Here is a 26,411-nt window from a genome sequence, read left to right on the forward strand (position 1 = left end):
TGTGTGTAGAACAAACTGGAGTTGTTCAAGGGTCAGCTGTAATGGTTTTACTTTTTATTTTCAGATAATTATGGATTTCCATGCAGTTGTAGGAAGTCAGTCCACATACCCTTCACCCAGCTTCCCCCAGTGGTGACATCTTGCATAATGACAGTGCATTGCAGTTAGGAAGCTGACATTGAGACCATCCTTCTCCCTTATTCAGGTCCTGCCAGTCTCACAGCTGTACTTCTTTAAACCCAAAAGGATACCACTGATGCCTCTGCTCTGAACCTTGTGGACACATTTTGAAAACTGCCGGTCTTTCTGTGCCAGCCATGTGCCAGGCACTATTTTATGTATCATATATGTAGTAAAGCATCTAAAGCATATAGTAAATCAGGCATGTAATAAATCACCTAACCTTCACATGAACGCCGGGCAGAGGGTTCTGTAATTATCCCTACTGTATGGATTAGGAAACTGAAGCTCAGAAGGGTTAGGCCGCCTGCCTGTGTTCTCGCTGCTGTTTCGGACACACTCTGGGGCTTCCCCACACAACAGGCATGCCTTTTCCTGGCGTTTTGAGCCTGGCTGTGTCCTCAGAGACAGGGGACAGTCAGGCAGGACATGGTGCCTTGCACCCCTCACAGCAAATGAAGTGGTTCCTCAGTTTCTTCTCCCCCGTTCTCTAGGGAAAGAGAACTTTCCTTCCTCCTGTCCTTCTGCCTGACATTCTCCCTCTTCTTTCTGACCCCCTAGGTCTCTGGAATTCAGCTGGGGATATTTTTTATTTATTTATACCCTGCCTTGTTCCATAGGGGATTTAGGGGCAGGTCAGGCTGAAGAGATTTCTCTCTGTTCTCGTCTCCCAGAGGAGCAGACTACATTGCTGTGATAAACGATCTTTGATGGGATAAAAATTAATAAAGTGATGCAATGTTTCCCCTAATTTTTTAAAGCTGTGAGCAGATGCCTCTGTTACCTGAGCAGACAGCTGGGGCAGAGTCCGAGTCCATCTGTTCTCAGGCCAGGAGGGAGGGGGTGGGGAAGCTCTGCAGGGCAGGGGGCTGGGGAGGGACAGTGGAGGCCTGCAGCCAAGGTCAATGGCGAGGCCTGTCCGGCCCCAGAACGGCAAAGAAGCTAAGCGGCGGCTGGGCCTGGAGCCAGAGCTGGGGACAAGAAGCCTCCAGGCTGAAGTGTCTCCTTCAGGCCCCTGGATTCATTCAACAGGGACCCCTCCACCCCCCATCTCCTCCTGGCCCACTCCACAGCGTTTCCCTTCAATTCTCTTCTCAGTACAGCCGAGGTAGGCCAGAATGTTCTAAAGCAATTATTCCTAAAAACCTCAGGAACCAAAAGGGGAATGGCTAAAAGAAAATGTTAGAAGGAGAGAAAAAAAATTCTTAGGGAAAACCAAGACTTTACATCTGTTTGATATTAATAAAGCCTTTTAACATGCACCACACCATCCCCTGTCTCCACTGTCCTGTGAAATGAGAAAGACGGCGTTAGTTTCTCCATTTTACAGACACAGACACTGAGGCCCCCACAATGTCCCCAGAAAGTAGCCAAGCTGGGATTCTCCCTGCCTCCGCTGCAGGGTCTACTCTGTGAGCCTGCAGCCACTTTTGTGTGGGGTGTTGACTGTGGCCCTGTCCCCCTCCAAGTCTGTGCATAGTGATAGTGGGCTTGTGGCTCCAGAGTCCAGGCAAAGCAATTTCCTCAGTGTCCGACGCTGTGAGTACTCGATGGGTGACTAACTGAGGTAGTAGTATCATTATCACTGCTATTTAAGGCCTTTTTAAAAATTACGACTATATTATTTTTAGAGCATTTCTAGGCTGACAGCAGACTTGATAAGAAGGTACACGTGTTTCCCATGTGTCTCCTGCTCCCATAGCCTCCACCACCAGAGGGGTACATTTGTTGTCGTTGAAGAACTGCATTGACACATACATCATTATCACCCCATATCTATAGTTTATATTATGGTCTCTTAGTGTTGTACATTCTGGGAGTTCGGACAAAGGTATAATGACATGTATCCAGTGTTACAGCGTCATACAGAGGAGGTTCACTGCCCTAAAAATCCTGTGCTCCACCTGTTCATCCTCCCTCCCCTCAACCACTGATCTCTTACTGTCTTCATAGTTTTGCCTTTCCCAAAATGTCATATAATTGGAATCATACAGTGTGTAGCCTTTTCAGATTGGCTTCTTTCACTTAGTATTATGCATCTAAGTTTCCTCCATGTCTTTTCATGACTTGATAGCTCATTTCCTTTTTGCTCTGAATAATATTCTATTATCTGGATACACCACAGTGTATTTATCCATTCACCTGCTGAAAGGCTTCTTGGTTGCTTCCAAGTTTGAGCAATTGTGAATAATGCTGCTATAAACATCCATGTGCAGGTTTTTGTGTGGACACGTTTCTTTATTTAAGGTTTTTGAGCAGGAGGCTAATGTGATGAAAACAGTATTTGAGGCAGATGAGGCTGGCAGCCCCGTGTGGGCTGGGGGGGCGCAGGAGAGGAATCGTGGGGGCGCTGAGGGGGCCACTGGGGCAAAAGCGGACAGGGTGATCCAGGGAGGGGATCGTGGGAAGGTCAGATCCAGAGTCACCACAGGCAGGGGCTGCGGGAGATGAGGAGGCAGACAGGACTCCGGGGGCCCCAGGCATGGTGTTAGGAGAGATGGCTGGTCTGTCTGAGGAGGGGAGTCAGACAGGAGTGGGTCTGGGTGGAAGGAAGGAGATGGTGTGTTTAGGCTCCTGCAGGAGCTCCATGAGGCATCACGTTTAACAGAAGTGGGCTCTCTGGCTGGGAGGAAGGTGGTGGGGCTGCTCCCTGGACCTGCCAGGACAGCCAGGGAGCAGGGACGGTGTGGGCTTCAGGAGCAGACAAGTCTGGGCGTGAATCCCAACTCCTTCACTTACTGTCTATGACTTGGCCAACCTGTTTCCTCATCTGTAAATGCAGTTTTCCCTCTCCACTCATGGAGTTTCTGTGAGGGTTAACAGAGCCAATGGAGATAAAACTCTCCCAGGGGGTTGACCCACCACAGGCCCTCTGCAGTCTGCACCCTGTCCTGGCACCTTATGAAGCTGGAGCCGGGAAGCTGCTTCCTGGGGACCTGCCTGCAGAACCAGCTTGATTTATGATTCTTGTCTCTGTTTTCACAGGAACTACCTCTTCAGACTCAGCCTTGCCAATGTTTCCCTCCTTCAGGTACATTTGCCTCCCTTCCCTTCCCTTTCTTTGTGATTTCCCCGGTATTTGGGAGCTGGGGCTGGGGTAGCACAGGGAGCAAGGTTCAGAATTCAGCCCCTATGGTTGAAAACAGGAGCCCCATGCTCTTTTCACTGGCCATGGACTCACGCTGGCTTCCAGGTCTAACAGCCAGGAAGGTATTTGGAAGTGAGGGTCACCCACATAAACATGGAGGCACACATGGGGCTCCTGCATTGTGCAGGGGAACTGCTGACGAGGGGAGAGAAGGAGCACCCAAGTGAGAATGACCAACTGGCCTTGTGTGCCTGAGACTGAGGGGTCTCGGGATGCAGGACTTTAGGTGCTAAATCTGGGAGAGGATTGGGCAAACTGGACTGGTTGGTCATTCTAAGTCTTACAGAAAGGACTGAGTTTTGGCCTCAAGAGAAAGGGTATCCCTGGTTCCTTTTTTAGCTTGGCCTGAGTGATCCCATTCTAACTCAGCATTTTCACTGGACTGTGATTGATTTATTATCTGCTGCCAAGAAGGACTCCCCAAGCATAATTCCCTAAGTGCTCTAGGAGGCATTTTAATGGGACTCCTTGATCCAGAACATTTATCCCAGATTGAGAAACAGATGCCAAACCATCTCTGCAGAGGCGGAACTTTCTAGATGAAAGAAGTCCATCTCTTCCTCAATGAGGGGAAAGCCTCCGTTCTTGTGTCTAGGAGGCTTGAGTATTTGTTGTGCATCAGATCTGAGCTGGGGGAGGAGGGGTTGTAAGACAAGCAGAGTCTCTGACCTCTAGGGCTCACTGTATAGCCAAGAAAAGATGGTGAGTGATGCATCTAACCTAATTACAGAATGGTTAAAGGAGGCAGTCAGGTGCTGGACGGTTTGGGGTACAGTTTCACTGCAAATGGCATTCGGGCAAGGGGACACCTCCTTGGTGAGCTGTTGTGACATTCCGGTCTGACCTTTTCTAGCTGCACCTGGGTGTATACCCCCATGGGCCATTGCAGCTGACTGCCAGAGGGGAGTTATAAGGGAGCAGAAAAGGTCTGACCATCAGAAGGGAGGAACTAGGGCAAATAGAAAGGAAACACCATTCATTCATTTATGGCTCCATCTATCCTTCAGTCCTTACCCTTACCAGCCAAGCTGCCATCCATTCATCCAACTACTCACCCAATTAACATTTACTGAGTACCTACAGAAGGCTGGGTCTGGTTGGAGGCATGGTACTAGGCATTTGAGATCCAAAGTTGAATAAGGCTTAGTCCCTGGCCTCGAGGAATAAGCAGATGAGATCACAAAGGATTCCCTGTCCTGGATGGGATTTCTGTGGCATGATCTTGGGGCCTGGGCTAGAGCAGCCTAAGTGACCTGCCAGCTTGATCACAAGCAGCCCATCTAGAGCCTACTTACCAATTGACATCCACAGAAAATGAAACCAAGTTGCCAAGCGCAGCAGGTCAGGGCCTGGGGAAAGTGGGCGCAGAGGTGGTTCAAAGTGGGTGAGAGGAAGTGGACCCGGGCAGGGGTCCTACCTTGAGCTCAGGCAGTCGGCTTTTTGTTAGGTTCCCAAGGTCTGCAAGTGAAGATCTTCTAGGAGCAGTAAAGTGGTCCCAGAGAGAAAGAGAAACAGATGCCGTGCAAAGCATGCAGGGAGGGGTGAAGTCTAGGTTCAGTGGTGGCACTGGTGGCACCAGAGGCACTAGAAACCCATCAGGCTCAGCATGGTCTGCAAAGCCTTCTCGGAAAACTGCCCTTGGCCTGGAGCTTGAAGGATGGGGATTTTCTAGGCAGCTCAGGAGGGGACACAGAGGTGTGAAATAGCATGGAGCACTGAGGGACCTGGTGGCAGGATCATTGGGTGTGAGTGGGAAAAGGGTGGGAGATGAGGCCTGGGAAAAGAGAGAGACCACTTTGCACCTGGCCTGGTGCAGAGAATGGGTTAGTCAGGGGAGCCTGTTTGGAGGCCACTGCAATAGCTCAGGTGAATGATGGGGAAAACTGAACTAAGGCAGGGGGTGGGGATGGAGAGAAGAGGGAGGAAGATCTGCAGGTGATGGAAACACACAGGGTCACGACATCAAACAGCTCCAGGGCGCATCAGGCACACTGTCTTTTGCATGAAGGAGGAAGGGAAGTTAGCAGCTCTGGGGGGCTCGGCCAAAGGCTTGGCCCATGGTGGTGCCATCCAGGGCTCTGGCTTACAAAGCTGGGTAGCATAAATCAGGTTGGGAATGAAGCTAGCCTGGCTCTTGGCAGTAGTTCTGCCTTGGTTGCCCAGTAGAATCACCAGGAGAGATTTGAAAAACACTGATGCTTGGTCCCAACCTCAGAGATTCTGACTTGATCAGTCTGAGGTGCATCTGGGCACCGGGAATTTAAAAAAAATTTTTTTTTAAACGTTAATTTATTTTTGAGAGACAGAGAGAGACAGAGCATGAGCGAGGGAGGAGCAGAGAGAGAGGGAGACACAGAATCTGAAGCAGGCTCCAGGCTCTGAGCTGTCAGCAAAGAGCCTGATGTGGGACTTGAACTCACAAACTGTGAGGTCATGACCTGAGCTGAAATCGATGCTTAACCAACTGAGCCACCCAGGCGCCCCGGCACTGGGATTTTTTAAAGCTCCCAGGTGCTTACAGCACGCAGCCAAATTTAGGAACCGCTTCTCTAGGATGTCAATGCCTTTTCTGTAGGTGCTGCCTGCCTGGTTTGGCTTCTGACAGTTGGCCCACAGTTCCCGGGTCCCATACCTTATCAGATGTTAGGACTCTCTGGCTTGATGATGAGGCCTGACATTTGGTTCAAACCTCTCTGTGTTGAGCTGGCCTCTGCCGTGGGAAGATATCTTATGCTAACCCCATAACTCGCACTTGGAGCAACGGCTCAGCTGCAGGGGCTTCTCTGAAGGTTGCTGCCAACCAGCCACAGGTACACTAGGAATTGGTTTCACCACCTTCCCAAGATGTCTCTTTGGGGCCTGATCTCAGGAGTCTAGACTAGATTTTTCCATGACAGAATAAGGAGAGGATTTCATGTCCACATCCCTACCATAGTGGACTACCATCTGACCACAAAGGGGAAGGAAAGGGAGAGAAGTTAGAGTGGGCTGTCCAGCATTCCTGGGCAGACTGGAGGTGAACCCCCGGCTCAGGCCCCCTGGTCTATCATCTGACCTGGTGAGAAAGCCTTGACTTTTACCACAGAAGCCTGGCCTCCGCAAGTGCCCTTCCATTGCCCTATTTGGGGCTTTGGGGTTCCTGCTCATAAGCTTTCAGTCCTCAGCATCTGCTATCACAATTGCTTACAGAAACCAAGTGCTAACCAAGAGCTGACCACCAGTGTCAGGAGGAGGTAGGACCCAGCCCTCCAAGCCAGCTTCCTCTACTGTCCATACTTCCTGGGGGTGCAAGGCGGTAACTCTAAGTTACAGCCAAATGATCCACTGACTCCAAGGAAGGATTTAACAATGCTTTATTGATAGCTTAAATAATTAACATCCCTTTAAAAAAATCTAAATACAAACAGTTTATGCAACCCAGTGTCCATTAAAAGGACTTCTAAGTGCCTAACCCCTATTAAACAGTTTATGTAAACTACTATTCCTTCAGGAAAATCTAAATACCCAGCCTCCTTCCCAATTCTCCAAGCACAAGAGGTGAGATACAGGTAGCAGCACAGAGGGCAGTGCATGAACGCGTGCATACCTGTGTGTGTGTGTGTGTGTGTGTGTGTGTGTGTGTGTGTTTACTGCTGCTTGCGGTCAGGAAGGGGAAATAAAATCAGCTCCTCTGTGATGGTTATTTATCAGTGTAACCTGAACTGGTTTGGAGAAAGAAAAGGTGGCGAGTGGTCAACAGTGTCGGGGGGTTGCTGTGTGATGAGCTATCCTGGATTTGGCAATTTTCTGGCCTTTGCCAGAGTAGTTCAGGGAATGATGTGTCTGGAGGCCTAATTGCAATGGATTCATGATCTTGGGCTGCTAGATGTCCTGGAAGTGCAGAAACACGGACTTTTTCTACACATACCCCATCAGGATACACGTGGGGCTTTGTTGGGCCTTGGCAGACAGTGAAGCTGATTCTGAGCTCTCTTCTAGTTATCTCTACATTCTCCAAGCTGGTCTGGCAGCTCTCAAGTTATTTGAAATCTAAACTCTCTGCTGAATGGTGGACCTAATGCTCAGAAAATGTTTTAATGATCAGCCATTGTCGCTGGTGTCCAAGGAACTTGCTGGGTCTGCAAGGAGATTATCCAGGCCCTGGCCGTCTTGCCTGCTCTCTCCCGTAGCAGAAAACCATACAGTTACTCTGTTACTGGAGGTTGCCGTATTAGAATTTCTGGGACAGTCCTAGTTTAAAGCTTTATGCATGGCAGATTGATTGATCATACATGTATATCTCTACTCCTTCACAAAACCCCACTAAAAGGACAGTGAGGAATTTTAAAAGGTATAGGTCCACAATGACAGAGAGAACAAAAGAGACATTAATGGAGAAGAGATTAAACATATTTTAGGGAGATGGAAAGTGGATGGATAGTCATAATTGACTAGGCAGAACAGAACAGAACAGTTTACAGAGGAAAATATGGCAGAGAAGCAAACTGATCCCAGCCCCCAGAAGGGCTTAGAAGTTGGGATGTTGGGTATTGTGGAATGTGAAGATGAGGTATAAGGTGGGGGGGGGCAGTTGAAATTGTCTAAATTGAGAGACTGTAATCCAGGGATTCTATCCCATCCTACACAGCAATCCCTTCATCCATTTCACCCCTTCCCCAACAAAGAGAGACTAAGACCCTTACTCTAAAGAGCCAACTGGTGAGTCTCCAAATTTGGAGACTCCAAGAAAGCTGAAGGACACTAACGGGGTATGGTGCTAGAACAATGTTTCTCTTCTTTCTGTCTTTATGCAATTTATTTACTGAAGAAACCTGGTCATTTGTCCAATAGTGTTTTCCACAGTCCAGATTTTTATGATTGCAATCCAAGTGGTACATCTTAACATGTTCCACTATTCTCTGTATCATCTGTAAATTGATGCTAGATCTAAAGACTTTATTCAGTTTAGATTCCAGCAAGGTTACTTCATAAGTGTTTTGTGTACTTTTTTTTAGGAGGTATGTTGTATATGATTTTCTCTGTGTTTTTTTTTAAATGTTAGCAGCCATTGATGATTGTTTCCCAGATCCATTAATGTTGTGGGGGTTACATTGTATTAGTTGGACTTCTACAAAGAAAAACTTCTCATCTCCTATTTGGTTACCCAATGATAGAGTCGTATAGGAAAAGCAGGGTAAATGTTTGATACTCTTCCTTTATCTACCACCTTTCAAAGAATGAGCTGTTTTCCTAGTGTCTGTGATGATCAATTAATCTTATTCTTTTATTATTATTATTATTACAAACTCAGAATGGCTTTAAACACTATTGATGTGTCTCAGTCCATTGCACTTATCTTTCATGGCTATGCCATCTCTTCCAGGACAAAGCCTCTTCAGGTTGGTTCCTGGGTCCTTTGACATGATGGCCCTTTTGCCTTTGGTTGCATCCTTGCTATTTGGTGTGAAGAGATGCTCCAGGCTCACCTTGTACATTTCCTAACCTCAGACCCGGAGTCAGCCATTACTCTAAGATGCCGGTTCCTTTCAGTGGGAAATGGTTAGTTGATTTATTTTAAATACAAACAAATAGCCCCAAATCACTAGACATTTGAAAAAAAAAGCCTATAAAGTGAAAGAGAAAGATCAAAACAAACAAGCAGAAGGAATGAAGAAAGGTGCAGGGACAATTAGAGAAATATAAGAAAACATCTTAAAAAGTAATTAGAAAAAACTCATTGAATCTTCTGATATATAAAAATATATTTTTTAATATACTAAAAATGTGATTGGGGAAATAAAAATCGAATTGAAGAATATAAGATGAAGTTGAATAAAAATCTCCCTGAAATTAGAACAAGAAAAAAATAAGAAATCACGAACAGGAGAGAAATAACAGAATATTAGAGGATCAATGCACAACGGCCATCACTTGGTTGGATTCATAAGAGTTACAAAAAAGAGAACAGAGGAAAAGTTGAGGAAGAAATTAAGGATGAAATAACATAAGAAAATCTGCCAGCATGGAGGATGAGGCTTCACACTGAAAGGGCTGAGTGAGTTCCCAAAAAGGTCATGTACTAAGACACCTCAGTTGGAAAATTCAGGATATTGTAATGAAAGAGAAGATCCAAAAAGTTTCTAGAGCCTAAAGAAAAAGAAAAAACTAGAAAAGTTGGGGAATAAGAATTATATCAGACTTCTCAATCGCAACACTGGAATCTAGAAAACAGTGGGGGAATGAATGCCTTTAAAATTCTGAGTGAAAATTATTTTTAACCTAGAATTCTGTATCAAAGCTATCAATCAAGCATGGAGATAAAATGAATCAGACATGCAAAAATTTTTATCTTTTTAAAAAAATTTTTAACGTTTATTTTGAGAGAGAGAGCATGCACACTCCCATGCATGTGGGGGAGGGGCAGAGAGAGAGAGGGAGAGAGGGAATCCCAAGCAGACTCTGCACTGACAGTGCAGAGCCTATCGTGGGGCTCAATCTCATGAACCATGAGATCATGACCTGAGCCAATATCAAGAGTTTGATGTTTAACCCACTGAGCTACCCATGTGCCCCAATGAATTTTTAAAAATTGATCTATCATGTTCCTTTTCTTAGGAAGATAGTGGAGATGTGTTTTACCAAAATAAGCAAGTAAATCAAAAAATTGGGAGACATAGGATTCAGTGAAAAGGAGAGGAGAGAAGGTAAGTCCCAGGATAACAGCCAAGCAGGGAAGCCCCAGGAGCAACCAGTCCACAATGGGGCAGGAGGCTGGAGCCTAGGGGCAGAAGAAAGAGGATGGGACTGAATAGATGATCAGAACCATTTGTGTTTACATTTAATAAATGATATCGAGAAGGATTTGTAGCAGCTGTTGGACATTGACCAATAACTTGGTCATCATTCCTGGTATTCCGGTAACAGCACACATTAACATTTCAGGATCATATGAGGAGGGAATTTGAGTCCTGGTTTTTTTGGAAAACCTTCTGTGGATACCTTCTGGTAAGATCAAGAGAGTATCAGCATCCAAACTTGCAGAATGGGAACAATAGCTTGGAAGAAAACTCTGGAGACCAGAGTGGAATATTCTTTAAGAACTGTGGTATCACTGAAACCCTGGGTGGTTCAAAAAATGATACTCTAAAACAAGCAAACAAACAAAACAAATGAGCACTGACAACCAAAGAGAAAAGTGATTCAGAAGAGGTGAACTCTGAATTCAAAGAAGGTTTTGGAATAATTAATTTTGCTTACATTTTTCTTTGTTGTACTCATAAGATTGATAGGTGATAAAAATTGTAGGTCTCAGTAAGAGCATTTTGAATAAGTTTACATTAAAAATTTAAGCAATAAAGGATTTGATTGGCAGCATATTTTCTTTCTTGGTGTTTCATATTACAATCAATGGTGTCTTACATTCAGTGAAATCCAGGGTACTGACTGGTAGTAGTGAACAATTTTTATATATTCATAATAATGTAAATACTGATGATTTTAATTTAAAATTAAATAATTATATTAATATATTAAATTAGTTTAATATTACATAATTATAGTGGGAGGATGAGAAGAAGGGAAATGTATGTGTGCTTTAAGGTGGGGGGAGAATGGGATGGGTGAGTGGGAAAAATCTTCACCGCCATTAACAGGAAGTAAGAAGAAAAAGTCTGAGTTTGATACATATTTTCAAGAAATTGGATTAAAAGACACACACAGAGAGAAGCAGCTAAAAGCATTGAAAGAAGTTGTCCTTAGGAAATGGGATTGGGGCGGAGGAGGAGTGAGTTGTTGGGGTTTTTTTAAAATAATTTTTTCATATCCTCTAACTTTTTCAACTCTGTGCATCATTACTCTTTTTTTTATCATTACTTTGATATAAATAATTTTTTAAATAAAATAAAAATTTTAAAAATGACTCAAACAAGCCTGTTCTGTGCTGTTATCATTATAAATATACATATTCTTTACAGGCCATATGTTCTAACTTTGGGTTTGAGAAATCTATTCACTGTGAGAAGCTGCAGGATGTAACGGAGAGAGCTCAGCTCTGGTGTCAGCTATCTGGGTTTGCATCTTGGGTCTGCTGCTTACTAGCTTTGTGACCTTGGGCAAGTTGTTCAACTTCTCTGAACTTTATTTTCCTCACCTGTAAAATGAGCAGAAGTCTAAATGTTTTAGCGGCTGCAGTGAAGATCCAAGAGAGGTGTGTCAGTCCCTGGCACAGAGCCTGTCTGGGTGTCTGCTTTTCATTTGTACATTTGTACATTTGTACAACTGCCCCACCCACCCACCCAATGGAAATCTCACCCCCTTATGAGCAAGGCCCCTTTGCCCACCACCAGCACCCCCCCACACCCCAACAGCTATCCACTGTCCAGAGTCTTAAGCCTGGACATCTACAGTGTCTATGGGTCACTGCTCTTTTCTGGCCCCAAAGGCCCTGAAGTTGCTTGTTTATGTCCCTCTTCTCACATCAGGCTCAGCCAGGGAGCTGATGGGGTCCAGAGGGTGACAATGGCTCCATTGTTCCTGTCCAGATAAACCTCATGGCTCTGTGGCCAGATGCCAGGGTCATGGGCCCTCCTTCAAGGTCTGGGAGCAGAGGCCTGCCTGAGCTCCAGGCCCGGCATGGCAGGGTGAGCCCAGCCTGCTCAAAGGTCTGATGGAGGCATGACCAACTTGCCCCCCGGCTCCTGAATCCAGGGTCTGCTGGAGCCAGCCCTCCCTCTGCCCCACAAAGCAGCCATCTCAGAGCTGTGGGTGGATTGCAGCCTGCTGCTCCCTCTTCAGGCAACCCCCCTCCACACCCCAACCCTGGAGCTCTGCAGGCAGGGACTTCACGGCTAGAAGAAGCTCTGTGAGAAATGAAAAGCAGATGGGGTTTTTTCCCCCCTGTTTGGATGGAAGACCTGCTTGCTCAAGGCTCCCTCTCCTAGGACAGGTAGGCAGTTCATGTTTATACATGTGACCCAGAAATATATAATGAGCCACACACCAGGGCTGTTGACATTGCCTGGACCTGGAGGGTAGCAATCTTCCTTCCAGATGCTCTTCAGAGGCTGGGAGGGAAGTGGAGACAGAATAGGTGAAGGGGCAGAGGGGTTCCCAGGTGGGGAATAGCCCTCTCCTAATCCCATGGACACTTGGAAACATGAGGCCCTGAGTGAAAACTCTGTCCCCTAGCACCCCCATGGTGCATCCCGTAATAGAGCACGAGTGATACTACAAGGGAAACAAGAAGGGAAGCAGACAGCACAGAATCTGGAAGAGAGGTAGCAATTAAGAAATAGGGATCCCAGGGTCGCCTGGGTGGCTCAGTTGGTTAAGCGTCCAACTTCGGCTCAGGTCATGATCTCATGCTTTGTGAGTTCAAGCCCCGCATTGGGCTCTGCGCTGACAGTGCAGAGTCTTCTTGGGATTCTCTCTCTCCCTCTTTCTTTGCCCCTCCCCCACTTGCATGCGCTTGCTCTCTCTCTCTCTCTCTCTCAAAATAAATCAATAAATTTTTTTAAAAAGAAAAAAATAAATAGGGAGCCCAAGGTCCTGATACAGCAGGATAAAGAGAAAAAACACACAGAGCCTTTGAATCAAGAATGAGGGTTCCAATTCCTGCTCTAGCACATGGCAGCAGTAAGTCACACAGAATCTGAGTTTCTTCATCTGTTAAGGAAAAAAAAAAGAAAACACTTTGCAGGATAATAGTGGGAAAATTAAATAGATCTATCTCTGAGGTTTGCAAAATCTAGCCATTCTTCCCACTCATTTGAGAGACATCTGACACATAGGGAGCACATTTTCCATCTCGGGCTCTGGGTCTGGGGTGGTTCTGAAGGTCGTCCTTGGCCACTTCAGCTCCCTGGCTGACCTGGGGAAGGAAGGACAGAGAGTCCTGGGACAGAGATGCATGGGGGTAATTCAGCATGAGGAAGTTGTTACTCTAGGCCTCCCTGACCCAGGCAGGTGGGGAGGGACTAAGGGCACATCCTTCTTAAAGGTCTCTGAGTAAGGAGATCTGGCAGCCCTCTGGGTCCGAGCAGATGTGGTGAGGGGAACCCTTACCCTGCAGGCTGTCATTGACCCTTTCCCAGCTTCCGGTCCACTCCCGACCCTGACTGCTGCCTGCCCCGGCCGTGAGTGCCACGGCCATATGATGTCTGTGTGCTCCTCCCGCAGGCCACAGAGTGGGCCTCCAATGAGGACACGCGTCGCTCCTGCCAAAGCAAAGGGAAGACTGAGGTATGTGGCCCTGGTGGGTGCAGGCGTCTGGCTTAGAGCTGTCAGGTGTGTGGTTGTGGGGATGGAGGGTCACCATGTGGGCACGAGGCTGCCTGTGTGAGAAGCCCAGCCTGATCCGATTGGGCAGCGATGCAGCCACCTGGCCTGGGAGGGAGATGTGAGGGCAGGGGATGTCCACAGATGCAACCTGAACTTCAGAGCAGGGCACATCTGGGGCAGAGGGGAGTGCTTTCAAATGTCTGTGGGGCAGTGGTGTGAGGGAAAGACACCCAGCCCCACACCTGGTGTTCTTGTTCCTTTATTACTTCCCCTTCTTGCTTCAGGAGGAATGTCAGAACTACGTGCGAGTCCTGATTGTCACTGGCCGGAAAGTGTTCATGTGTGGGACCAATGCCTTTTCCCCAGTGTGCTCCAGCAGACAGGTGGGGCCCCCTCAGGGCAAGACAAACTGAAGGGGTCACAAGAGGTTGTCTTTCCCAGGCACTACACAGCCTTGGGGTGGGTGGCCAAATTTAGGCACACAAACACACACACACACACACACACACACACAAAAGAATGTCCAATTAAATTTAATTTCAGATAAACATCAAATATATTTAGTGTAAGTATGTCCCATGGGAGATTTGGTATACACTTATACTAAACAATTACTCATTAGTCATCAAAAATTCAACTGGGCCTGCTATATTTTATCAGTCAGCCTCACCTTGGAGGGTTCTGACTGGGATGCAGGGAACAGAGGCAGATGGAGCTCCTGTGACTCAGTCTCCCCCCTCCATGATGGCTGCTCCCTCAGGGGGGCTATGTGTGGGGGAGGGAGTGAGGAAGAGGTTGGAGACAGAGAAAGGCCCCGAGAGACCAGGAACCCAGGAGGAAGCAAACTCTGGGGTTGCAGGGGAGAACAGGGAGCCCCTGGGTGTCAGGGAAAAGTGCCCCTATCTGCCCGTCGTCCCCAGGTGGGGAACCTCAGCCGGACCATAGAGAAGATCAATGGTGTGGCCCGCTGCCCCTACGACCCGCGCCACAACTCCACAGCTGTCATCTCCTCTCAGGGGGAGCTCTACGCGGCTACCGTCATCGACTTCTCAGGTCGGGACCCCGCCATCTACCGAAGCCTGGGCAGCGGGCCACCTCTTCGCACCGCCCAGTATAACTCCAAGTGGCTCAATGGTAAGGGGGCACAGCCCCGGGGGTGGGGGTTCTCCTGCCAGCCAGCCCACCTGACCCCTATCAATCCTCCTTCCTTCCCAGCCTCTGAAAGGGCTCACACTTGCTTCATCAAAAAGCCCAGAGGCAGGGAGATATTTGCCCAAGGACCATAGCACATCAGAGATGGACTCCGGATGAAACCACAGATGTCCTGAGTACCCAGAACAGATGAAGGGGAGGCTGTGAGGGCAGAGGAGGAGTTAGGAATTAATTAGGAGAAAGGGTTATGGGAAAGAATAGATTGGGAGAGGGTGGTATGAGTTTCAACCCCCTGGCGTTGAATTCCAGCTTCTCCCCTGACTGGCTGTGTGGCCTTGAGCAAGTACTTGACCTCCCTCTGCCACAATGTTCTCATCCATAACAGGGGGATAATCATAGCACTTAGCTCATAGGTTGCTAAGAGGATCCTATAAAGTACTTATAATATTGTCTGGTATGCAGTGAGTGCTTGGAAGCACGTGTTAACTATCATTATACCTGGACTTTGCACTGGAGGTAGGAACAGGGTTAGAGCGCCCAGGTCCCCAAGCTGGCCAGGGTGTCAGGATGCCCATCCGGGGAAACGGAAGTAGTAGGTACTCCAGACTCTGTCCCCTTCCTCCCTGCTGGCCCGACCCACTCCTCCTCTTCTGCCCCCCAGAGCCAAACTTTGTGGCAGCCTACGACATCGGGCTGTTCGCCTACTTCTTCCTGCGGGAGAACGCGGTGGAGCATGACTGCGGACGCACGGTGTATTCTCGTGTGGCCCGAGTATGCAAGAATGACGTGGGCGGCCGCTTCCTGCTGGAGGACACGTGGACTACGTTCATGAAGGCCCGGCTCAACTGCTCCCGCCCGGGTGAGGTCCCCTTCTACTACAACGAGCTGCAGAGTGCCTTCCACCTGCCTGAGCAGGACCTCATCTACGGGGTCTTCACCACCAACGTGTGAGTCCCTTGCCCTCTGCCGTCCCTTCGGGTCCTCGCAGCCTGGTGGGAGTGGGCAGATCCCTCTTTGAGCCTTTGTTTCTCCTTCTGTAAGATGGGGAGTGCGTGCCTTCCGCCCTGGGTAGTCTGAGTGTAACAGCACTCCATCCGGTCTTAAGGGTTAACTTGCTCCCAGATAACGCACTCCTTACTTGCTTGTGACTTGCTGCCTCTGGAGTGGTAAGCACTTATTCTAGATTGCCGTGAAGGGCAGGCCTAGACCAGATCTGAAGCAAGTAAATGGAGCTGGATTATGGCTCTGTGGAGGAAGAAATTGCTGGTGGTGAAAGGGAAATAGCCCTCCTAGGGGATGGAAGCCCGGCAAGCTCAGAGGGAAGTCTTTCTGGTCCCTTCCACCTCAGGACTCCGTGAACCTGCTAAACCTAACCAGCAGAGTGTTCTGGCAGTCCTGATGGCACTGGGAAACACAGGCTGGGAATTAGAACCCCTTTTGTTTCCTGGGTATAAGGAGATCATGAGACCCTGCCCCGACCGCCTCCTTCTGTGTAAAGGCTGACCCAATCAGGTGATTTTCTTATACAGAATGCTGAATGGGCAGCACAGACCAAGGAACACATCTGTAGTTCAGGATGCTGCTGGGGCTTCTTTGTGAGGACCTCTGAAACATATGCGCCCTAGACTGGTGTTTGCTTACCCTTGGCCCCAGGTAGCAGGGATTGGATGAGGGCCAGGCTGGCTATAGGAAGGACAGTCTGAGGGGATGCACAGGGATGGGAGGAAAGCTGGGAAACAGGAACAGAGAGCCTATCCAAGGCAAGGGACAGACATGCAGCATAGCCCATATAGCCATGAGCTGATAGCCAGGACTTAGTGACCAGCCTGGCAGTCAGCACCAGAAAGTGGGCAGCCATGAGCAAAGGGCAGGAGCTTCTGGAGAGGCATCGGGGGAAATGATGACATTGGTATGGATTGTAAGGAGCTTATGTATTGTGTGCCTTTTCCATGCCAGGTGTGTGTCATGGTGGGGGGTGGGGGGGAAGCAGGGATGCCATTAAGAAAAAGACCTGGTTCTGCCCTTAAGAAGCTTACATTCTAGAAATAGTGGTTATTAAACACCCAGTTTTAACTGTGATAAATGCTACAAAGGGCAAAGGCAGTGTGCTGAGAGCCTCTACCAGTGTGGAGGGGTGGTGATCAGGGAAGCCTTCCTGTAGGAAGTGACATCTACAGGATGAATGAGAGTTAACTAGGAAAGAGTTTGGGGGTGGGAAGGAAGAAATGTTTGAGGAACTTAGTGGAGACCAGCATGACAGGAGCCTGGAGGGTGAGGAAGAGGAGAACAGGAGAGGAGGCTGAGGGGCTGGGACAAGAAGAATTATGTCCCAAAGACCTTACAGACTGCTTAAGTGTTTTGATCTTTATTCTAAGAGCAAGGGGAAATTATTGAAGGGCTTAAAGCTGACCAGAGACTAGCTTGGATGTGCATTTTGAAATGTTTGCTGTGGCTGCTGTGTGGAGAATGGATTCCAGGAGACTGAACAGGCTACAGGGAGGCCAGCCAAGAGGACAACACAGCATCCAGCAGGAGATGAGGGTGGCCGACCCCAGATGGGGGCGGGGGGGAAGTGGACACAGACTAAATGCAGAGAACAGAACTGGAAACATTTGGGGGAGTGGTGTAGCCTCTGTGACCTGTTCACATCGGACTCATAGAAATACCTAATTCTGGGACTGAAAGGGTCTTAAGAGGTCATCCGGCTCAGGGTATTGTGGGATGCAGCATGAATCAGTGGTTTGATAACCAGCTTTAAAAATAAAATAAAATGAAGACAGCAGAATGGAATGGAATAAAAGTATCAGAGTACAATAATGTATTTAGTAAGGGCAAGTATTGTTTCATGAAGATTCTTCACAGATGTGTGTGCTCATGTGTGTGCTATTCTGAGTTGTAATATGAAATGTATCTCTTACAGTGGGCTGTGGCCGGAATGTTTGAAAAACACTATCTTTTTTGGGCCTCCCACTGGAGAAGGGAAAGGGATGAGGAAGTAGCACAGAATGACCCCCCCAGTGCTTCTCGTCAGGGGGCTTCCCCCGCCCCGAGTTTCCAGAGTGTGAGGGCCATATCTCCTCCTCCTGTGACACCCCATGGTGTGGGAAGCACCAGGCTCACCCAGGTCCTCGGCCAGCCTCGGAGCCAGGCCACGGCGTGACGTGACAGCTGGCGAGGGGGGGGGGAGGGGGGGTTACAGGCATCGAGCCCCACGGGGAGGGCAGCATCCCGCCATCTCTTGCCTTTCAGAAACAGCATTGCCGCTTCTGCTGTCTGCGCCTTCAACCTCAGTGCCATCTCCCAGGCTTTTAATGGCCCATTTCGCTCCCAGGAGAACCCCAGGGCTGCCTGGCTCCCCATCGCTAACCCCATCCCCAACTTCCAGGTACAACTTTTCCTCCCCGTTCCCTCTCCTCACAGACCACCTTTCCCTAGCCGAGCAGCCACCAGCTGGCTCTCAGCTGCTCAGCACGAACACCAACCCTGCCCCTGTGGGTCTGCACCCATCTGTGCCGTCTGCGATAGTTCCCTAAGAGGGTGGTAACATCTAAGACTGTGAACTGAGAAGGGGAGAGTGGGTAGGATGCAGAGCAAGGGAGCATGCTCTGAGCCATCTCTAAATGTGATGTCTCACCCCCAGGGAGACTCAATGTAGGGGACCAGGAGAGCACTCACAAGCTGTCTGGCCAGAATTTGGGGATTTTAGCTGGGGTTTGCTTATAGTCTCCCCAGCCTGGGTACTCATTCCTGGAGGGTCTGAGTGCCAGGAGTGGTCAGCGCCAAGCCGTTGGGTAATGAAAGCATACCTAGTGCTGTGGTGGAGAAGAGGAAAGAGCCATGAGGCAAAGGAACCTACAGGTGGTTGACTTTCACATCCATCCAACTTCCTGCCCACGGGGCAGTATGGAGCAGGGGAAGACCTCACCATTTGCAGTGGGATTATCCTGACCCAGATCTAGCCCTCCCTCTGGGTGATCTTGACCTTGGCCAAGTCACCCAACCTACTTGAGCCTCTTTACCCTTCTCTGGTACATAGGGATAATGCTCTCAACCTCAAAGATAAATGCAAGGGTTAATATGTACCTGACACAGTGCCTGGACTGTAGAAGTGCTCAAGAAATGGTAGTTGCCTTCCAGCTTGGGTTTAGAAGGCATAAGAGCTCGGAGCTGGTAGGAACCCACGAGAGGAAAGGCAGGTTGTGGCCCAGCATGGGGGAGTAGCCCCTACAGCAACAGCATAAAATCACAGGACACTGTTTTTGGCACTCAAATGATTCATTTTTAGATAATCCCAGCTCCTATTTCATCTCCCCGTCCTCTTCACCATCCCCAGAACGTCCCTCCTCCCCATCTTCCCTGCCTCATGTTCCCTTAGTTCTCAAAAAAGAGGTATTGCTCCCTGGAAGGGGTTGCAGCCGCCCCCTCCCCGCCGCAGCGATGTTGGGGGTGGGGAGCCGGGATTGGAGAATCAGAACCTGCCACCTGGGTTACGATGAGGAAGGAGAGGGATAGGGGACTGCGGCAGCCGGTTGGCTGGGCACGTGTGACCCCACCCCCTCCCCGCTGCAGTGCGGCACCCTGCCAGAGGTGGGCCCCAACGAGAACCTGACAGAGCGAAGCCTGCAGGACGCACAGCGCCTTTTCCTGATGAGCGAAGCTGTGCAGCCGGTAACGCCCGAGCCCTGTGTCACCCAGGACAGCGTGCGCTTCTCACACCTCGTAGTAGACCTTGTGCAGGCCAAGGACACGCTCTACCACGTGCTCTACATCGGCACGGGTGAGCCTCCCCGTCCAGCCCGGCTCCCGGTGGGGAAGAGGTTGAGGGGCGGGGGCTGGGCTGGTCCTTCAAGGCCACCTGCATCTGGCCCCTGCAGAGTCGGGCACCATCCTCAAGGCACTGTCCACGACGAGCCGCAGCCTCCGCGGCTGCTACCTGGAGGAGCTGCACGTCCTGCCCCCCGGGCGCCGCGAGCCCCTGCGCAGCCTCCGCATCCTGCACAGCGCCCGCGCGCTCTTCGTGGGGCTGAGCGACGGCGTGCTGCGGGTCCCGCTGGAGAGGTGCGCCGCCTACCGCAGCCAGGGGTAAGCGGGGGCCGCGGGACGGCGGGTGGGCGGGCTCCGGGCCTCCCGAGGCTTATGCCCGCCAATCGCACCTCGGAGGTGGCGCCTAAGAGGCAGAGCTTTGGAACCACCTAGGGTGGCATCCTGACCCAGTCTCGTTATTTGCCTTTGGACAAGTCACTTAACCTCTCTGAACCTTGGTTTCCTTCTCATAAAATATCTGCAGGGACTTTGTAAAGGTTAATTGAGATAGTCTGCCTAAACCACTTATCACTGCCTGGGGGAGAAGTGTGTGCTTAGCAAATGGTGGTGGCTGCTGTTATCCCTGTTGTCAACCCCAAAGTTAAGGCCTCCCAGCCAGCTCTAGCTTAGCTGATTTATTCTCAGCCCCTTTAATTCAGAGAAAGGTCTTTATCTTTGAAACCACAGTACTTACTACCTAGATGTGGAGGGGGAGATGAGAGATGATACTTCTGAGTCAGCACCAGGTTTTTGCTTTTCTTCCTTCCTGACTTAGAGGAGGCAGAGAGGACTGGCTTGGGTGGGGTGGAGGTGAGGAACCATGTGGAGTTGTTTGTTGTGTTTGCTTCCCAACTGCTTCTGAGACCTTAGCTTCAAGTGGATTCACAAATTTGGCAATAACGGCACTGGCATTTGGGGGGGAAACAAAAAGCCTATTCCAAAGCCAAATAGAAATGCATCTCAGATGCCTACCACGTGAAGCTCCCCTGAGCTGTGCCCCCTCATTTTCGAGATAATCAAAGGCTGCCTTGGCTGGCATAGCCGCAGCCACATGGGCTCCTGTGGCCTTTGCAACACAGAAACCTCCTGGCTGTGCCCATCTGTCCTGAGAGTTTAGAGACAAATGGTATCCCTGCTGCCGAGGGTCGTTCTCCAGCCCCTGTGGGGTGTGCTGGGAGCTGGGCAGAGGTCTGGAGGGCAGGGGAGGAGACTGGATGGTCATGGTGTGGCAGCCAGAGAGGAAGAAAGGGAGGGCAGTGGGCAGACACTCAGGCTCCCCTCAGTCTCAACACATGGCTCCGTCAGCAAAACACCAAACATTTACTAAGCCCTCCCACGCTCAGAGCACTTTGCAAAGCTGTCCGTGTGAGAGGGGAGAGGCAAGAACACGGCCTAGAACACTCTCATTTCCCTCAGAGCTGTAGATGTCTGGCTGGGGAGAGAACCTCACCCTGTATTGGACGTGTGAGGCATACTAGGCGGGGCTTACGTGGCAGAATGGGACACACCTAGGATTCTCCCTCAGCTCCGTCATCTACTGGCTGTGTCATCTTGAGCAAGTTACTTTACCTGTTGAGCTTTCCTCTCGGGGAAAATGGGGAAATTGTGATGGAGTAAATGATAGTTGGTTTTGGCAGAGATGTTGTAAGGATTGGGAATTACATCCATGAAGTGCCTAGCCCAACAAGTCGTAGCTAGTGTCCTTATTCCTTTCCCATCTCCACAAATGCATTTAGGGGCCCTGCAGCCTCCTGGGATCTCTGGAGTCTCAGCATCTCTGACATTGAGTACAGGTAATACTGCGTGGCATGAATGATAGGCTGTCTACTGGCGGTGTTTCTCCCATATCTTGTATTCTTCTTTAACTCGTGTGTTGTTATTAAACTTTTCACATATGCCTTGTTCTTTAAATGATTGTTGTTGTTTTTTTAATTTATTTTTGAGAGAGAGGCAGAGTGTTACTGGGGGAGGGGCAAAGAGAAAGGGAGACACAGAATCCGAAACAGGCTCCAGACTCTGAGCTGTCAGCACAGATTCCAATTTGGGGCTTGAACCCCACGAGCCATGAGATCATGACCTGAGCCGAGGTCAGACGCTTAACCGACTGAGCCAGCCAGGTGCCCCTCATATGTGCCTTGTTCTTTAAGAGTTTGTAAATCCTTGAAGGCAAACTCACTGTCCCAGTACTTTTTCTACTTCACCAGGGGACCGTGCCCAGCCCCAGGCACAAAATGGCCTTCCACACATGACTGATCCATCAGCAGATTGATTATTTGGCCTGAGACAGGAGGTTGGTGCAGGAGAGGAGTGAGGAATAGTACTGAGGCCAGCTGAGAATGCCAAGGGAGGATTTGATCCCAATCTGTGGCTATAGGCACTGAAGTGGGGGAAGTGGAGTGTGAATAGGTGTTTGACAGCCATCAAGGACACAGTGGCGTGCAGCACTGTAGAGGGTCAGATGGTCAGCCAGCATGAGGTAGTGCGGCTCCAGGCTGGATATCAAGTAATGGGGTCTGCAGTGGAACCAGAGGAAGGAAGACGCTGGGACATTTCGCCACTCACATGGTGCTGCAGAGAGGGGACAGGGAGGGTGCAGAGCATGGCCAGGTGGAACAGCAAGGGAGAAAGAAGTCAGTTTGGAATCTGATACTTTCACCCTGTTTGAACTCCTGAATTTGGGATCTGAACCTTTGATGTGTACAGTGAGATCCTGCCATAAAACTAGAGGTGGACCTGAAAATGTGAGGTCTCATTATTGCAAAGTTAATAAAATGACCAGGATGAGGCTGTGTAGCCACCAATCCATGCACTCCAGAGTCTGGAAGCCAACTATCACACTATATGAGAATCTGTGCTATTGTGGGGCAGATTGTCACACGGGTTTACTGTGTCCCGGGATAGACATTTCATGCCTTTTTCCTCATTCCTAACAGACCTGGCAGGAGGGTGAGGATGGATGTGCAGAGGCCTCTTCATGCTCCCTCCTGTGCCCGGAATCCAGGGGCTTGTCTCCAGCCCTCTCTTTTCACTCAGGCAAATCTCAGCCCCATAGGGCATGACCAGGATCCTGGCCTGGCCAGAGAGAGACCAGGGCTCACAAGAGGTGGAGCAGAGGGAATCAGCTGCTGACTGGCTCTAAAAAGCAGATGCTTTGTGCATGAACCACCCCCTTCCTCCTTCCAGCATGCCCTTCATGAGGCACTGGAGGAGGCGTGGGGGTGCCTACCCCAGCTCACTCAGGAACGTGGATCAGAGTATCTCCTTCCCACCTCCCTCCCAGGCAGGAAATCTGGGTTTTCCTCCACTGCCGTCTTAAATAATGGCCACTTGCTCTCAAGCTCCACCTTGGACAGCTCCCATTGTGAAACTATTGCTGCAGGGTTCTGGAATCTGCCTGCTTTCAACATCCACCATCCATCTCTGTCCTGCCTCCCAGCCCATGGAATGAACCTGTTCCCTTTTGTAATGGCTGCTTAAGACACTGCAGTAAAAAAGACATGGTAATATATTATCGGTCTAATGGCTGCTTCTACGGAAGGAACTCTCAATTGCTACCCATTCTTACAGTCAGACACACTTTAACTCTCTCCTTGGAGCTTTAATTTTCTTAAGAACATTCCCTGCTCTGTAAGCTTTGGAGTGGTCTTTGGCCCAAAACAGCAAATGTGGACAAGGAGAGAGCTCAAGCATTGGCTCCAAGGGAGTCGTGCAAGCTTCCTCAGGCAGCCAGAGCCAGGGGCAGGGGCAGGGGCAGGCCAGGGCAGGTGTATCTGTGGAGAATCTAGTCTCCTCTCTGGGAGAACTGAGAGCAGGCTGAGAGGGCGAGGGAGCCTGAGCAGGGCAGGGGTGGGAGGTAGGGGGTTGGGGCCAGCATCCAATCTGTGTTTTTCTTCCATCCTTATTCTTTTCTTATTCTGTCATGGATTGGAAAGACAAGACATTTCATCTCTTAGCTTAAGAAGCCTGACCAATGTAGCCTTAGAAAAGCAATGATCAACCATGCTATACTTTAGAATCACCTGGGGAGTGTTTAAAAGATTCCAGTGCCTGGGCCTCCTCTGATCCAGAAGGCCCAGATATAGGTGGGTTTTTTATTTTGTTTGCTGAAGCTTTTAAAAAAGATCGCCAGGAGATTCTAATTTGCAGTCAAAACTGGAAACAATTGTTCTAGAACTGGTTAGACCCTAGATGAAAGAAGTAGCAAGAGGCAAATTGCAATCTTCCAGTATCTACTGCTTTTATCTTGTATAAACCGATTCAGATTTTCTGCTTTTATCCATATTCTCTACTGGCAGACATTTGTTTTTGATGAATAGAATCTTATTTATTATTATTATTAATCACTAGTCATGGCTTTTTTTCCATTTAATTTATGTAGCTTACAAAGTGCCACATCAGCTGCTTCTAGAGTTTGATACTGCCTTCTGAGAGCTGAGGGAAATACCCTCAGGAGTGGGTTTTATTGAGTTCTGATTGGTTGAATTTGCTAGCAACAAATTTGGTTCAAATGTCAGCCAGAGGAGCAGAATCTCAAAACCACATGCTGCTGGGACTACTTTGCACATGTACTGCATTTAGTCCCATGATGTCTAGTTTGATTCATTCTGCTGGTGAAACACCCCCAAATCAAACCTTTGGATCCCCGATGAAAATATGAACACACTTATATTGTACAATTTACACAAATTGTTCTTGAGTGAATAAAATGGAAACAGATTCTTGAGTAACAGATGAACGTTTTGGATTTCTGGGTGGGCCAGAGTGTGCTTACTGGGGTCCATCAAGGCCCTCGCCCATTGAAGCCCCAGGCATCACCTCCCTTACATGAGGCCAGGGGCTGCCTGAGCAAGGGGCATCATTGTCTTCTCCTGGCATCATTGGGGCCAGAATCATTGGGGCATCATTGTTGCTTCTCTGGCAACAAGGGGAAGCCCCAACCCTCTTCTTCTTCGTAAGGTCTCTCATATAAGCTCTTCTGTCCCTGGAACCTGACATGGTCTGTTGAACCACTGAAAATAAAGAACTCACCTGGGGCGCCTGGGTGGCGCAGTCGGTTAAGCGTCCGACTTCAGCCAGGTCACGATCTCGCGGTCTGTGAGTTCGAGCCCCGCGTCGGGCTCTGGGCTGATGGCTCAGAGCCTGGAGCCTGTTTCCGATTCTGTGTCTCCCTCTCTCTCTGCCCCTCCCCCGTTCATGCTCTGTCTCTCTCTGTCCCAAAAATAAATAAACGTTGAAAAAAAATTTAAAAAAAAAAAAAAAAAAAAAAAAAAAAGAACTCACCTGACAGGAGACTTTCCCTGAAGCTTCAAGTGAAAAGAGAGATTCTATCCTGAAAACACCGAAAAGAGCAACCCCTTGACTCTTTCATGTATTCCTTTAACCCTTGGCCCCTTTGGCCAATCAGAAATCACTCTGTAGTGTCACGTCATGGTGTGGACTCCCCCACCCTCCTTGCCGTCCAGAACCTCCTTTACCTGAAAGCTTTTCTGCTTCCTAACTTCCAATTTCTGCCCCCAGTCCCAGTGCTCTTTCTAGACCCGCTCTTGCAGGCCCACTGCAGTGGAGCAGCCAGGCCTAGGAAAAAGGGTGGAAGCTGGGGAAAGGAGGCAGAAAGGATCCAGGGTATCCCCTGGGGTCGGCAGTGGGCTCTCTGGGTATTGGAGGGAACTTCCTTCAGGTGCCAGAGTCTGATGCTCTCTTTGCTTAGCAATGAACAGCAAATCCTGATTCTATAACTTCCACACTCGGGGTGCCTGGGTGGCTCAGTCTGTTAAGCGTCTGACTCTTGATCTTGGCTCAGGTCATGATTTCATGGTTTTGTGGGTTGAACCCTGCATCGGGCTCTGTGCTGACAGCATAGAGCCTGCTTGGGATCTCTGTCTGCCTCTCTCTCTGCCCCTCCCCGACTTGTGCTCTCTCTGTTTCTCTCAAAATAAATAAATAACCTTAAAATGTTTTCCATACTCTTTTTTTTCCTCCTTGAAGGCTTACTAGTAGATATTTGATTATTTTTACATATTTGTTTGTTGTTTGTTTGTTTTTAGTTATCTCTACGCCCAATACGGGGGCTCAAACTCATCACCCTGAGATCAAGTGTTGCTTTTCTGACTGAGCCAGCCAGGCACCCTGAGATTTAATTTGTTGTTGTTGTTGTTGTTGTTGTTAAAAAAAAAAACTGTAAAGGAAACAATGAGTAAGTCTGAAAGAGAAAGGGAAGAGAGGAGGCCTAGAATATGAGAAGTAGAGGCACTTGGTGCATTCATTGGTGTGTGATCAATTACCTTTTCTGGGTCATTGCAGATAGGCCAACCCTGAGGGACCAGGAAGGGGGACCTGGGATGTGTGACCCCTCTCCCGGCAGCCTGAGCTCATTCTCATGATGCTAACACACTGGACTCTGGTTCCTGCCCCTGAGCAGCACAAGCATGTGGATGCCCCAGGCGACCTTGAACTATGCCTAGGTGTTCCCTGACCCTGTGCCTGTGTTTTAAGGCATGGGCCTATGTGCGCTCAGTGTGTGAAGTCAGACACAGCCTCCAGCTGGGAAGGAGGAGCGTGGTGGGAAAAGTGTGGTCAGGAAGTCTAGGTTCTAGCCTCAGCTCTGCCGTGTGCAATTTGTGTGATCTCGGGGAAACTCCTCTTCCTTCTCTCTGTTTCTTCCTTTGTACAACAAAAAAGGTTGTACTGTGGATCCCGGTAACTCTCAACTTGGCTCCCATTAGAATCACCTGGGAACTTTTAAAAACCTCCCTATCCCCAGAGGTTTTTGTTGGGGTGGGGGGGGGTATCAATATTTTTTGAAAGCTTCTTTAGTGATTCTAATGTGCAGCCAGGGTTGAGAACCACTGGGCCAGACCGTCTCTAAGATGCT

At 49.1% G+C, this 26,411-nt stretch overlaps 1 protein-coding gene across 2 annotated transcripts in view; it reads left to right on the forward strand.

Moving 5' to 3' along the window:
* The window catches only part of SEMA5B (semaphorin 5B), a 39,158-nt gene that overhangs the window by 7,147 nt on the left and 5,600 nt on the right, over positions 1-26,411 (forward strand). For both annotated transcript variants that reach the window (XM_047099994.1, XM_047099993.1), the window contains exons 3-10: positions 3,166-3,211; positions 13,484-13,546; positions 13,870-13,968; positions 14,506-14,719; positions 15,399-15,684; positions 17,987-18,122; positions 19,307-19,514; positions 19,612-19,819. In XM_047099994.1, the coding sequence (XP_046955950.1) occupies positions 3,166-3,211; positions 13,484-13,546; positions 13,870-13,968; positions 14,506-14,719; positions 15,399-15,684; positions 17,987-18,122; positions 19,307-19,514; positions 19,612-19,819 (1,260 nt within the window). The remainder of the gene's footprint in view (positions 1-3,165; positions 3,212-13,483; positions 13,547-13,869; positions 13,969-14,505; positions 14,720-15,398; positions 15,685-17,986; positions 18,123-19,306; positions 19,515-19,611; positions 19,820-26,411) is intronic.

This window comes from Lynx rufus, unplaced genomic scaffold (genome assembly GCF_022079265.1).
Source record: "Lynx rufus isolate CCGP_SWC_20201006 ecotype Redwood Valley unplaced genomic scaffold, mLynRuf1.p SCAF_5, whole genome shotgun sequence".
Lineage (NCBI taxonomy): Eukaryota > Metazoa > Chordata > Mammalia > Carnivora > Felidae > Lynx > Lynx rufus.